Below are 13,684 nucleotides of genomic sequence, written 5' to 3'. Positions count from 1 at the left end.
CTCATGGGAAATTAACCAAGGGTTCCTTGGCTTGATTCCTCTTCTCTTGGAAAAAAAAAAAAAAGAGTTATTGTGTACCTCTGAAATGTACGTCTCTCAACTCTTTCCTTGTCATGTTGTGTGGTAAAAAGAACCTTGGCCGTGAGCTTTTTAGACTCGTGCTGTGTGCCATTAACTAACTGAATCTGACAAGGTCCCTTAATTTCTTACTGAGTCCAGAGTGAGGGAATTCCCTTTAAAAAAAAAAGAAAAAATTAATCAATTTATTTTGGCCACACGCTCGGCATGTGGAAGTTCCCAGGCCAGGGATTGAACCTGAGTTGCTGCAGTGACAATGTCAGATCCTTAACCCACTAGGCCACCAGGGAACTCCAGAGTGAAGGAATTCTACGTGGCTGAGTTCCCTTCTGATTCTTTGTGTGTGTGTGTGTGTGTGTGTGTGTGTGTGTGTGTGTGTGTGTCTTTTTAGGGCTGCACCCATGGCATATGGAGGTTCCCAGGCTAGGGATCAAATTGGAGGCATAGCTGACAGCCTACGCCACAGCCACAGCCATGCCAGATCCTAGCAGCGTCTGCGACCTACATCTCAGCTCGCGGCAACACCAGATCCTTAACCCACTGAGTGAGGCCAGGGATCAAACCTGTATCCTCACGGATGCTAGTCAGATTCGTTTCTGCTGAGCCATGACGGGAACTCCCTCACTCTGAGATTCTGAGTCTGATCACTCAAATAATGTGCTCTTTTGCATTTCCAAATTTATTTTGGCGTCTTCCAGGACCATTGAGACGGAGGCCTTCAATTCACATCTCCCACTCATCTCTTTAGTGAAACTTGGGGGTTTCTTGAGTGCCTAGACTTCTGTTTTACGCTCTGTGGTAAGGGCCCCAAAGCAAGGCTCAGCACTTCTCACTCGCGAGTTGAGTGAGGGGTCTCAGGGATGGGCCTCGAGCAGCTGTCCTGCAGCCCTGTGGTCAACCAGGGGATAAATGTGCGCACACCTGGAAGTCAGTCACCATGAAACCACACGTGTGCTAGCACTTTCTGTCACGATTCAGACATCCTGGCTCCCTGCAGTCCCTCAAGCATTCATTCTGGTATTTCCCAGCAAGCCCAGCCCCAACTCCTTTGCTCCCATGCTTAGGTGGCCCTGCCAAATCGGAGCAACTGAGTCCTATCTTCATGCTCGTTTCTCCTCCGAGGTTGGGCCTGAGGCCTGAATCCCCTATGGGTTTATATCATCAGTGGGATGGGAGAGTCACAGGGGCCATTTAAGGATCCTTGGAATGCCTGAATCAGGCTGTGGCTTCCCAGGGCTGCATTAGAACCATACAATTTGGGGGTGAGAGTGGGGGTTGTGGATGTCACTGTTTCCTGGTAGCAAAGCCATGGTGCGTGCTGTTAATTTTTCATTTTGTTCTGATGAAGATGTTAGCACATGAGGAGACGTGATCCAGTAATATCAAGCCTCAGCTGCAGTAGAAGAAGAAAGTGTATTAGGAAACCAAGAGTTTTCCCCTCTAAATGATGTCAATTGATCCAACACTTACTCAAATTTACTGTTATTGACTTGAATTGGAGTTTTTAGAATTCTTTTTTTTTTTTTTTCCTCCCTGCATGAGCTCCTGAAAGGAAAATGAAGGTTAGATTAAATACGTCTGAGGATGTTATTTCATGTTAGGAATTGACATTAACAGCCCAGCTCTGGATGCTGGCAGAGCTGAGTTTTGAAGCCCAGTTTCACAAACTAGGGCAGCAGCGTTGACAGCTATTGCTGGAACTTTAAAAGCTTTGGTTTCGTCTTCCGTAAAAGGGATTAATTGACGATGCTCACCTCAGACAGTATTACTTCGTGCAAGGAGGGGGTTAAAGCTTGTGGCGCAGTGTGGAGCAGATTAAAAAAAAAAGTTAAGTTAGTATTAGAGGTAATAGGAATGGGGCTGTGCTGTGATGTGCGGGTTTTTCTTAAAAATTGAAATTTTAAAACCAAAAAAAATCTTGGTTTTTTTTTTTTTTTTTTTTAAACAAAAACCCTCAGGATCCAGATTCAAGGACATGGCATCATTATGTATACCAGCCCAAATACCTGGATCAGCAAAAGTCCGAAGAGCTGGAGAGAGAAAAGAAAGTAAAAGAGGACAGTCCCAGGAAAACCCCCACCAAAGAGAGTGGTGTGCCCAGCCTGCCTGTATCCTTAACGAGCATCAAAGAGGAGCCCAAAGAGGCCAAGCGTCCTGACTCTCAGTCCTTGGATGAGAGCAAGCTGAAAAACGATGACCGAAAGACCCCCGTGAACTGGAAGGACTCTCGGGGAACGAGAGTGGCTGTGTCTTCGCCCATGAGCCAGCATCAGTCATACATCCAGTACTTGCACGCATATCCTTACCCACAGATGTATGACCCCAGCCACCCTGCGTACCGGGCTGTTTCGCCTGTCCTGATGCACAGCTACCCTGGTATGTGGCATAGGTACTCACTGTATTGGATGGATGAGGCTGTGTTCAAATACCACCTATTTTAAAACTCAGAATAAATGAATTAGATGCTTCAGGAGTGACCTGTACTTAGCTTTTTTCATGCTACTTTAGAAAGGTCCCAAAGAGGTGTTCTTGTCGTGGCTCAGCGAAAACAAATCTGACGAGCATCCATGAGGATGCAGATTCAATCCCTGGCCTCGCTCAGTGAGTTAAGGAGGATCCAGCATTGCCGCGAGCTGTGGTGTAGGTTGCAGACGTGGCTCGGATCCCTAGTCGCTGTGGCTGTGGCCTAGGCTGGCAGCTACAGCTCCAATTCAACCCCTAGCCTGGGAACCTCCATATGCTGCAGGGGTGGCCCTAAAAAGACAAAAAAAAAACAAAAAACAAAAAAAGTCCCAAAGATTAAATGGATTTCATAAGAGTGTTTTTGTTTTTTAGATGAAATGTCAAGAGCGCTTAGCTATAGTTTCCATAGGCTCTGCTGGTGTGCTGTAGCGTTTAGACGGACAAATACTTTATTGCCTATGAAAATATTCCGAGCACTTAACTGTCATAATCATTACTGTTAGTCTTGCTTTCACTTAAGCGGACACATAAACGTATGAAATGGCTAGAAGCTCAATTCTGTTTATAACCGCTGCTCATCAGGACGAATTAACTAGGAGCAGAAAATCCGAGAACCTAGATACAGTTTAACCATGAGGTAACCCATCCTTAATGTAATTCCCTATTCGAAGATCTCTGACTCTTATCCCAAATTTATGTAATCTACATGGTTTTTTTTCCTTTTCCTTTTTCTTTTTCTTGTAAAGATGTTGCCTGTAACTTGATGTGGCATTTGTTGTGTACCTGCAGGGGCCTATCTCTCTCCAGGATTTCATTATCCTGTTTATGGGAAGATGTCAGGGAGGGAAGAGGCAGAGAAAGTCAATACCAGCCCCAGCATCAACACGAAAACAACCTCTGAATCGAAAGCACTGGATTTGCTCCAGCAGCACGCCAACCAATACCGAAGCAAGTCTCCTGCTGTAAGCCTCCTTTTGTTGTTATTTAAAAGTACTCTGTTTTAGGGGAGAAGAGGGGACAAGCTAGAGAACAGTCTTGAAATACAGATGCTTTTGGAACCCAGCTGTGGTTTCAGGGTGCTGTTTTATTCTAATATAAAAAGAATGCGTTCAAAAATAAGATGCTTTCACACACAAGGGAAAAATGTTAGTGAAGCCTCTATGGGGAGAAGCAGTCTTTTCTGTTGGAAAGTCTGTCCCTTGCTTACCCAGGCAAGATGTGTGTTGGCTGGACATTTAAATTCATAGGACCCAGCCTTTGGTGAGAACTATTTTTGATGTGTTTGTGTACCAGAGTGAGTCACTTGGCTGCGTCTGCTCTGCTTTGGCCTTGACTCATGAATACATTCCTGTAACTCTGCTGAAGTGATTCAGACCTGTCTGTGAAAGGTGGCTCTCTCCCCCCACCCCCACCCCCACCCCATAAAGGGCACCTGCTCATTCTAGAAACTGTTGGGAAGAAAACACAAAGGAGGTGGTTGTTCTTGCCTGGAAAAGAGAAGTTTGGAATAAATTAAAATCCAGGCTTTGTGATGTGTGTCTGGCTGTGTCTTACCTGAGACTGTCGAGAAATTGGACAAGATGGTTTATAAATCTTTTCCTCAGGGTGCTCCTTCTAGAGCAAAGATTTTTTTCTCCCCCCCGAGGAAGAAGAAGCACTTTAGTGAAAGGGTGGTTAAGTTTTAGTGGGGAAAAATGTCTTGGAAACACACAATCCTTAACCAAAGTATGATTTGGGAGAATTGGAGCTTCCCTGAGTGTCCAGAGATTGAGAGATTCTGGACTACTTCCAGGGGCGTTGGGCACTAGTTTCCTATGCTTGCAGTTGGCATATAGTATTAGAGTGTATGTTTTAATGGAACAAAATAAAGATAGGTTTACAATAATGAAATACGTTCTCCTCACAAAATGCAAATAAAGTGGAAGAGTAATCAGAAGACTTGACCTTAAGGAAGTCTCTACAACAACGACTTGTCTTTGGAGGTTGTTTCTGGGAAGAAATTGGGTCGGTTTTAAACCTGCAATTATGAGGGAGTATGAAGAGATCCTCTTATTTCACTGGTTTGAGGAAAACATTGGCGTTACCATGGCGAGGAGCGATTCTTTAGTGTTGGCTTAATTCCAACTGAAACTAATGCATGTCTTTTGAAATGCTCTTCCATTAAAAGAGAATTTTAAGTATCTATATATTTAATTTTTTTTTTTGGCTGCACCTATGCTGTGCAGAAGTTCCCAGGCCAGGAATTGAACCCACACCCCAACAGTGACAACAGCGGATCCTTACCCTGTGGAGCCACCTGGGAACTCCTGTGTGTTTACTTTTGAATCATCAGCACCTATTGCTGAGGGACGGAGGTGGTTGACTCCCCTCCTACAAATTGTTATTCATGGGATTAAGGGGGCAATCTCTCTCTCTTCTGTTGCAGCCTGTGGAAAAGGCTACAGCTGAGCGGGAAGCGGAAAGGGACCGCCACTCCCCCTTCGGCCAGCGGCACCTGCACACCCACCACCACACCCACGTCGGCATGGGTTACCCACTCATCCCTGGGCAATATGACCCTTTCCAAGGTCAGCAGCTCCGTCCTCCTTGTGCCTTTGTTCATCCTGCTTCAGAAGACAGTTGCCAAAACTGCCTTTTGTGTCTTGACGTGAAAGGGTTGAGCTTTGCGTTAGCATAAGCTCTGGGGAAGGGTTTAACCCGTCTTTCCTGGAATTTCCTTGGGATACAGCTGAGGCTGTTCCCACCACTTCTTTGTGTCCTGTTGAGATGTGAAATGGCTACTACCACTTCGTAATCCTTACTTGCTGATATTATCCGAGGCTTACTGTTATCTCACAGACTTGGCTGCCGGTGTCTGGGGCACAGAATGTAACACTCAGAAGATCAGATAGCCGCTTCTGGGAGATTGCAGAAAACTGGAGGGATGGTGGGAAGCTTTGCTGAAATGACTTGTCCTGATCTCTGCAGGCCTTCAAGTTGCTCTTTTTTTTCCCCGTGGAAGTAACGGGAGTCACGTGATGGGGCTCAACACATTATAACTAATTCAGGGCCCTTTCCAACCCTTCACTACCAGGGCATGTTCAATAAAGGGGAGAAACCTTTTTATTTTTTATATTTTTATCTTTATTTTTTATTTTTTCGTTTTTTACGGCTGCACCCGCAGCAGCATGTGGAAGTTCCCAGGCTAGAGGTCAAATCAGAACTAGAGCTGCTAGCCTGTGCCACAGCCATAGTAATGTGGGATCCGAGCCGCGTCTGTGACCCACACCACAGCTCACAGCGACGCCAGATCCCGGACCCACGGAACGAGGCCAGGGATCGAACCCTCTTCCTCATGGATACTTGTCAGATTCATTTCCACTGAGCCGTGATAGGAACTCCCAGAGGAGACACCTTTTTCAAAAGCCATAGCACGGATACAATGAACCTTCAACTCATGGTGTTCCTAGTTGAGCATTTGTCTTCACTCTGTCACCTCGCGGCAGGGGCGAGGGAGTGGCACCATCTTTATGAGCAGATCACCTGCTAGGATCTTGCTGTCTTAGCTTTGGCTGCTGTGACAAAATACCGCCGTCTTTATGGCTTTAAACCCCAGAAATCTCCTCATATCTATCTGGAGGCTGATAGATCAGGGTGCCAGCAGAGCTGGTTTCTGGTGGGACCTCTCCTCCTGGCTTGTAGGTGGCCGCTGTCCTGCCGTGTGCTCCTGTGACCTCTTTGTACCTGCAGGGGAAGGAGGAGAGGTAGAAAGAGAGAGGCACTCTCATGTCTCTTCTAATAAGGACATGACTCCTTCTGGATCAAAGGCCCACCTTTAGGAGCTCATGTAACCTTAATTACTTCCTTATAGGTCCTGTCTCTAAATGCAGTCACATGGGGGGTTGAGGCTTCCCTGCTGGAACCTTGGAAGGGTACAGTTGGGTGGTGCTTGCCAAGTGGCCTCTGCCGTCTGAATACACGACAGTTTGTGCGAAGGCACTTCCAAAAGTAGGAAGTGCTGTTCACATGTGAAAGGCTCATGAGAATTTGTTCAGCCCTTGTGCTTGGTATCTAATAGTGGTACAGACCGTAGAGGACATAGAGGATACAGTCATCTTCCCGATGTTTGCATTTGTGTCCTTTGGTTTTTTTCTTTCCCCCAGGATTTTTTTTTTAATAGGATTGAAAAGAATTTTCTATCAGGCAGCTTCATGCCATTTGGAACCATTACATTCTCCTCCCGCTACCTTTCTCTTGCAGAGTAAAAGTTGAGACTCACATTTCTAAGTTCAATTCAGTGATTTCTGTTTGTGACGGCCATGCGTCGTGTTCCATCACCGGGGAAAATGTGAAAGTGATAGACGTTATTATGAAAGTATTGTATTCTAAGCAAATAGCGTGTCGCTTCTGTAATTTGCTGTGACTTTGGATTCCTGTTGTTACCTGGTACCTGTGATTTCTCCTGAGCTTCCTATTCAGGAGTGCATGCAAACCGCTTAGCACCATGCGGAGCCAGTGAGGCCGAATGCGGTATTTTCTCTGAATAGCTATTAAGGAAACGGCAGCGTATTCAATGAAGGCATAGGTACTGGTTAGCGCAAGCAGTTTGTAGTCTGTCCTTACTGCATGGAACATTGCACGTGTGGGTTTAGAAAGGACAGATCGCTGCTCGTGGGTCTGCAGCCTTTCACTCTTAGGCCTGTGTCTCCTCTTTCCTTTGTGAATGTCACAGAAACCCTGAATTTTTTCCCCATCAGGCTTGACCTCTGCTGCCCTCGTTGCCTCTCAGCAGGTAGCTGCACAGGCATCTGCATCAGGAATGTTTCCTGCACAAAGAAGGTAAATGTCCTCTACATTTTGATCAGGTTTCTCGATAGAGATATCTTTGTCAGGGGGAAGAAGCAAGTGTAGGATTTTTAGACCAAAACCTTAGCTTCTGATGGTTTGACATTCTTGTGGTGAATGTCTTTATTAGGCCTCTGTGCTTCTTCACCTGTAGCTTCTCTTCCGGAACCTCATTTTTGTAGCTGTAATGCAGATTAGAAATTAAGCAGTCTGTTTTTTAAACAGTTGAAAATTTCTTAGCCTGTCTTCAGCGCTTTTGTTATAATAATTCACCACGACTCTCTTGGGTTTCGATGCTTAAAAATAAAGTTGCAAATGGAGGAATTTATTTTCATAATGCCAACGGTCATGTTTGTTCTCTGATTTTGTTTTTTTTTTTTTGGTCTTTTTAGGGCCACACCCGTGGCATAGGGAGGTTCCCAGGCTAGGGGTCGAATTGGAGCTACAGCTGCCCGCCTACACCACAGCCACAGTAATGCCAGATCCTTAACCCACTGAGCGAAGCCAGGGATTGAACCCTTGTCCTCATGGATACCAGTCAGGTTTGTTCACCGCTGAGCCACGACGGGAACTCCTGTTCTGCGATATTTAAAATTACCTCTCAGGTTGTCTTAGAAAGGAAAATAATTTATTTTTCACGATGTGTATCACTACCTTTGGGTTCACTCACTTTCTATGGCATTGAATTCCATGAATTAAGTAGAATTCAGATAAGCCTATCCGTCTTAACTGGTTTTCTTCTCTTTGGGGTCAACTGTGGACAGAACCCTGATGCTAAGGTTTTCTTTTCTTTTGCAGAGAATAACGGGATTGGATGTGTACGTTGTCATGTGACTGGATCACATGGGGAAGCGCTTTATACAGACATCAGTTCCATGGTGTTAATTTGAAATGCCTTAATGGCAGGCAAAAACCAGTCATTTCATTTTTGTAAATTACAGATTTTATCACAGAGTAACAAATGTTGCTGTAATTAAACTTCTGTTTTATATATATATACGTATACATATATGTATATATACATATATATATAGATATTCTTTACTTTTTGTATTAGTAACCAGGCTCGCACACACAGGGTCTGCTGCCAAGTCGCAAACCACTCAGCAAAGGAAATCACACATGTATTTGTCAAGTTGAAGAGTGTTGGCCACGAACGGCTGCTTCCTTTCTTTTCCTTTTCCTTTTCAATTGTAAATAAATAATGTTATGTATCCGTGTGCCTGAACCTTGCATATCCTTCATATACTTCCCGCCAGCCCCTCAGAAAGGCTAACTGTGATGATGACACTTTGGTACAATTTAGATGTCTATTTGGTGGCTCCTGTTAAGACGCTTCAAGTGTAAAATGTTCCTGTAGTCACTGTTTGTACTTGTGTATTGTGGGAAAAAATACTTTTGGAGGGCATGGGGTTGCCGGTACCACAAAAACTGTGTTGTACATAATGTAAAGATGAAAATGGGGAAATAATGAGCATCTGTGAATAATGAGGTGTCATTTTTGATAATCTGGAATGGCAAATAACCCAATAGCCTGCATACCAGAGACATCTGTGATTGTTCTATTACTTGAATAGTCCTGCAGTCCTTTCTTTTTTCTTTCTTCTTTTTTTTTTTTTTAATGTTTACAATTATCCAGTTTTAGAAGAGCGAGACTTTAACGCCATTGCCTGGTTACTTGTTTTATGCTGTAATCTAGTTTATTTTATGTAAAATGTATATTGAATGCTTTCCTTTTTTATACCTGCCTTAAATAATTTGGCAATCAGAATTAAAAAGTTTTTTTTTTTTTAATCATGGCTTCTTGTCTGTCTCTTATTTCTAGCTGGCTGATAGCAATACTAATTTTCAAAGAAAAGTTCTCGAATGTTGTGGATGTCCACGGCGCAAGATACAGTACACAGACATTAACTTTTCTTACATGATACCCAGGTTTTCCAACCAAACAGTGGACTCAATTCTGTGGATATGTTTATCTTTATTGGCTATTTACTCCAAACACGGGCATGATATCACTCCTAGTGGGTCGATTGAGGTTTCTATGATAGGGAACGATATTCCACAGATGTCAGGTTTCCTGTTGTTGTTGTTTGTTTTTTTTGTTTTGGTCTTTTTGCCTTTTCTAGGGCCGCTTCCCGCGGCATATGGAGGTTCCCAGGCTAGGGGTCGAATCGGAGCTGTAGCCACTGGCCTACTCCAGAGCCACAGCAACGCGGGATCCGAGCTGTATCTGCAACCTACACCACAGCTCACGGCAACACCGGATCCTTAACCCACTGAGCGAGGCCAGGGCTCGAACCCGAAACCTCATGCTTCCTAGTCGGAGTCATTAGCCAAGACGGGAACTCCTCCACAGATGTCAGTTTTATAACATGTGGACAATAGGTAAAATGTGTGAACTGTTAGCTCCCCATTTATTTGACTTGTCATTAGATTGTTTTACTAGCATATGTTATGGCACATGTATAGGATTAACTACTTTCCTACTTTTTACCCTTCCCCTTGCCTCCCTCCTTCCCAACAAATAATCTCTGAGTACCTGCTTTATCCCAGGCCCTGGTAAGGGGCTGAGACACAGCTGTTTTCAAAGCAGACACACATTCCTGTCCTCATGGAGTTTGCATTATCGAGGTAGGATGAGCAGAATATAATATGCAAGTAATACGCAGCGTATGTTAAATGGTTGCTAAATGCCCTGGAGAAAAATACAGTCTCGGGGTGTCATGGGGGATGTGAGAGTTTGTAACTGTCAAGAGAGGGCTGAGGGGAGGTGCTGAGGAAGCAGTCATATGTGTTCCTGCGGGAAAAGCTCTGCAGCAAGATGAGCAGAGCTTGCAAAGCCCTAAAGAAGAGTGTTCATCATGTGTTTGGACTGGTTGATTTTAATGCTTCACTCCAGCTGGAGGTTTTAATGATTTTCCTATAACTGCTAATGACAGTTCTACCCTTTGGTTTTCCAAGAAGTTCTTTAAGTTGACAGAATTCGTCTGGGTAGAATTTGGTTAGCTCTGCTTCTACCCAGAGGCCCTTTGCTTCACAAATGAATAGATACCTGCAATGAAAAATGTTTCCTCTCCTTTTGGAAGCCACCTGACCGTGGCTTTTCTTTTGAATTTCATTGAACATTTTTTTTTTTGTCGTGTTTATTCTTAAAAAGTTCACCTATTTTTTGTCTTTTCTATTTTTAAGGCCGCTCTTGCAGCATATGGGAGTCCCTGGGCCAGGAGTCGAATTGGAGCTGCACCTGAGGCCTGTGACACAGCCATGGCAACACCAGATTCTTAACCCACTGAGTGAGACCCGGGATCAAACCTGCATCCTCCCAGAGACAATGTCAGGTCCTTAACCCGCCAAGCCACAACAGAAACTCCTCATCATTTTTTAAATGAACTTTTTTTCATTTTAAAGAACTGTATCCTTGAAGACTTGATGTGAGCTGTCTCACACCCGTTCAACAAGTGTGTTTCCTCAGTTCAGAGTATTGTGTATGCCTTTTGGTTTCCAATGTGTTGCTCTAGCTCTGGAACTGACTGAACAATCCAGTGTCTAAACACAGGACCAGAACTAAGGTCAACTCATATCTTTCCCAGCTGTGCGGTCAGGTTCCTGGTGGTTGCTGGGGGATATTGTGGGTTCCTGATGACTTTCCTGCCTTTAGTAATAGGTGGTTTTTTTTAAATAAGGATTTTTAAAAATCATATGGAAGCCAATCTTGCTTGAACTGCATAATGATTAGATATATGCTTATTCCATAGCAGGCTTTTCATCACTCCTAGTTAGGGGCCTAAATAGATAGGGTATAAATATGGGCATCAGACCATGCTTACGTCTGCTCCTGTGCTGAACAGGAGAGCTTATAAATACACAGAGCTATATGACCAAAAGCACAATGTGATTTGAATAGGCTCTCCACCCCCCTCCAGGCTTTTACTGGAACATTATTCATGACTGGTTTCCATTAATCACTGAATTGAAGTTTTGTTTCTTCCCCTTACTATTACAGTGTTGTCTCTGCTGATGACAGCATGAATTGCCACAGGCCAGAGCTTGTTTATATTATGTGTGCCATTTCTCCAGTTGAGTACATAGTCAGGACTGAATGGTAAATTAAAGATTCCCAAAAGACAAGCATACTTGGCTCCATTATATTACTATGATGAATCTGCCATTAATACGGTTCTAATTGTTTTACTTTTATAGACATAAAATCAGTCCCCTTAGTGACTAATAATAGGGTTTATTGATTTTACTCGACATTATTCATTCCAGCCCTGCTCCTATCAGCCTGTCCTGAACATATGCAAAAAGCCTGCAGTGCTGACACGGTGCAAATTAACTTCATGGAGAAATGAGAATGAAGAGTTGTTTACAGCTGTGGTCCCAGCGAATACAGAATATTAAAAACAAGGTAACAGGCTCCATATAGAACCGTTTGTTCCTAGATGGGGATCTCAGATGGCTTTTTCATGGAAACTTGCCATTGATGTTCAGCCCAGGTCATGAGCACTTACAGAGTAAAAAGGCTGGTCTTATATATTCACCCTGGCTGTGACCCTGATTTAGTGTGGTTTCAGCCCAAGGGTCTGAGAGTAACCAGAATGAATAGCTCTGATTGATACAGGATAAAACAGCAGTTTAAATGATAATTACTGGTCATTTTATTCCCTCTCTGACTCTGAAAAAGAGACGAGACAGGCAAAGCCATTTATTACTGTTTTTGTCACTACCCACATTCGTCCCTTTCCTCGCTGCTTCCTGCAAAGGCTTGAGTCATAAATGTTGTTTGCTTTCAGTTAACTTTAGGAGAGAAAACAGAGCGAAGCCCACTATTAGCAGTGCCTTCATTGTGGCTTCTTATTTATCTTGGCAAAATCACTCTCAAACAGGGGTTCCCAGCCTCGGCGCTATGGACATTCTGGACAGGAAAATTTTGGGATGGGGGGTGGTAGGGGGCTGCCCTGTGCCTTGTAAGGTGCTGAACTAAGCTCTCCCCTCCAGAGGCTGGTAGCAGCTTCTGACTCACCCCCACCCCAAGATGTGACAACCGGCTGGTCCTATGAACTTCAGAGCTTGTACCCAGCCACTGTCCTGCAGATGGACTTCAGAGTCTTCTTCTTGTTATTGTTTTAGAAGGTGGAAAAGCCATCCATGGTGCCTGGTAATCCTATGAAAATAGAATAGGGAAGAAATGTTTTTTAAAAAATGGGTTGCTCGTTTGACCAACATGGATACAGTTGGACCCAGATCTTCTAGTTTTTTAAAGAGAGTTGGATGAGCTAGATTGTAACATGCTTATTGTAGTTTCTATAGATTGAATTCAATCTAAGAACCGTGGCTGAGGGCTGAATTCAACTTGCAGGACATCAGTTAGCAAGACAGGCTTGATACATGCTCTTAAAAATCCTCACACTAGCTCCTGAAAATACATAGTATTTTTTCCCCCGAGTGAAGACTTTCTGGTTAGAAAACCTGGCAAGAGGAATCATCCTCAGTAGCCATAGGGATGGAACTCAGATTTCCGGGAGTGCAGTTGAGTTCATGTCCAGGAATAAATTTGGGGAGCTTCTGAGATGCACCATACATTTCAGTTAAGATCTTCCTTCATTCCTCCCTCCCTCCCTTCCTTCCTTCTTAGACACCGTTTGAAAATAAAAGGAAAGGAAACATGACAGATGTGGAGATTGAGAGGCAATAAAGCTCTCTAAGGCCATCGCAAGAGTCTGACAATGCCCACGAATGTGGGCCAGTTCAGAGTCCAGGTTTATGGTTCGATCGGGTTTATAGTCAGGTGTATGGCCCTGGCTCATCTGTGATCACCCTACTTTACATAGAATTGTGAGCAGGTGCAGGTGGCTCCAAACATCTGACCTGCGTCCATGGCAGAGATGGGTAATGGCTGTGGCTCTCTAGCTCTGCGTGGGTGAGACCTCACCACCTTCACAGCCCAGCTCTCCATGCAGCTCCTGAAAGTGGATCAAAGTTGAATCACAAAACGAAGCCGATTTGGCATCCCTACAAGAATCTGAGACATGAGGGATGGAATCATGACCTTGTATCTTTTAAGGGTGTCAAAACCCCCTCATTTCCAAGCCAGGAGACTGACTGAGGTACGATGCTTCCGATTACTAGAAAATTTAGAAGATGTTTTATTTACCTGCAGTGTTTTAAAGCAACCGTTATTTCTTTAGTCAGAAAAGTTGGGGAACCAAAATTATCTTTTGACTCATCTTTCTACTGATTTATGGAGGTTTTTAAAAAAATTTTGTTTCTTCCTTTTAGTTTTTTGTTGTTTTCTTGCTTGTTTTTGTTGTTGTTTTAC

At 43.9% G+C, this 13,684-nt stretch overlaps 1 protein-coding gene across 5 annotated transcripts in view; it reads left to right on the top strand.

The window, feature by feature from the left end:
• Positions 1–9,159, top strand: part of ZNF608 (zinc finger protein 608) — a 113,838-nt gene extending 104,679 nt beyond the window's left edge. For 4 of the 5 annotated variants that reach the window (XM_047778524.1, XM_047778522.1, XM_047778520.1 and 1 more), the window contains 5 exons: positions 2,037–2,454; positions 3,331–3,503; positions 4,967–5,108; positions 7,278–7,359; positions 8,164–9,159. In XM_047778524.1, the coding sequence (XP_047634480.1) occupies positions 2,037–2,454; positions 3,331–3,503; positions 4,967–5,108; positions 7,278–7,359; positions 8,164–8,170 (822 nt within the window). In that variant the 3' untranslated portion in view covers positions 8,171–9,159. Of the gene's footprint in view, positions 1–2,036; positions 2,455–3,330; positions 3,504–4,966; positions 5,109–7,277; positions 7,364–8,163 lie in introns of those variants that run through there. The other variant, XM_047778523.1, reaches the window with a different exon arrangement.
• The last annotated feature ends 4,525 nt before the right edge of the window (positions 9,160–13,684 follow it).

The sequence above is a fragment of the Phacochoerus africanus genome, chromosome 4, assembly GCF_016906955.1.
Source record: "Phacochoerus africanus isolate WHEZ1 chromosome 4, ROS_Pafr_v1, whole genome shotgun sequence".
Lineage (NCBI taxonomy): Eukaryota > Metazoa > Chordata > Mammalia > Artiodactyla > Suidae > Phacochoerus > Phacochoerus africanus.
Note: the sequence above shows the minus strand (reverse complement) of the source record. Positions and strands in the feature narration are given on the sequence as shown.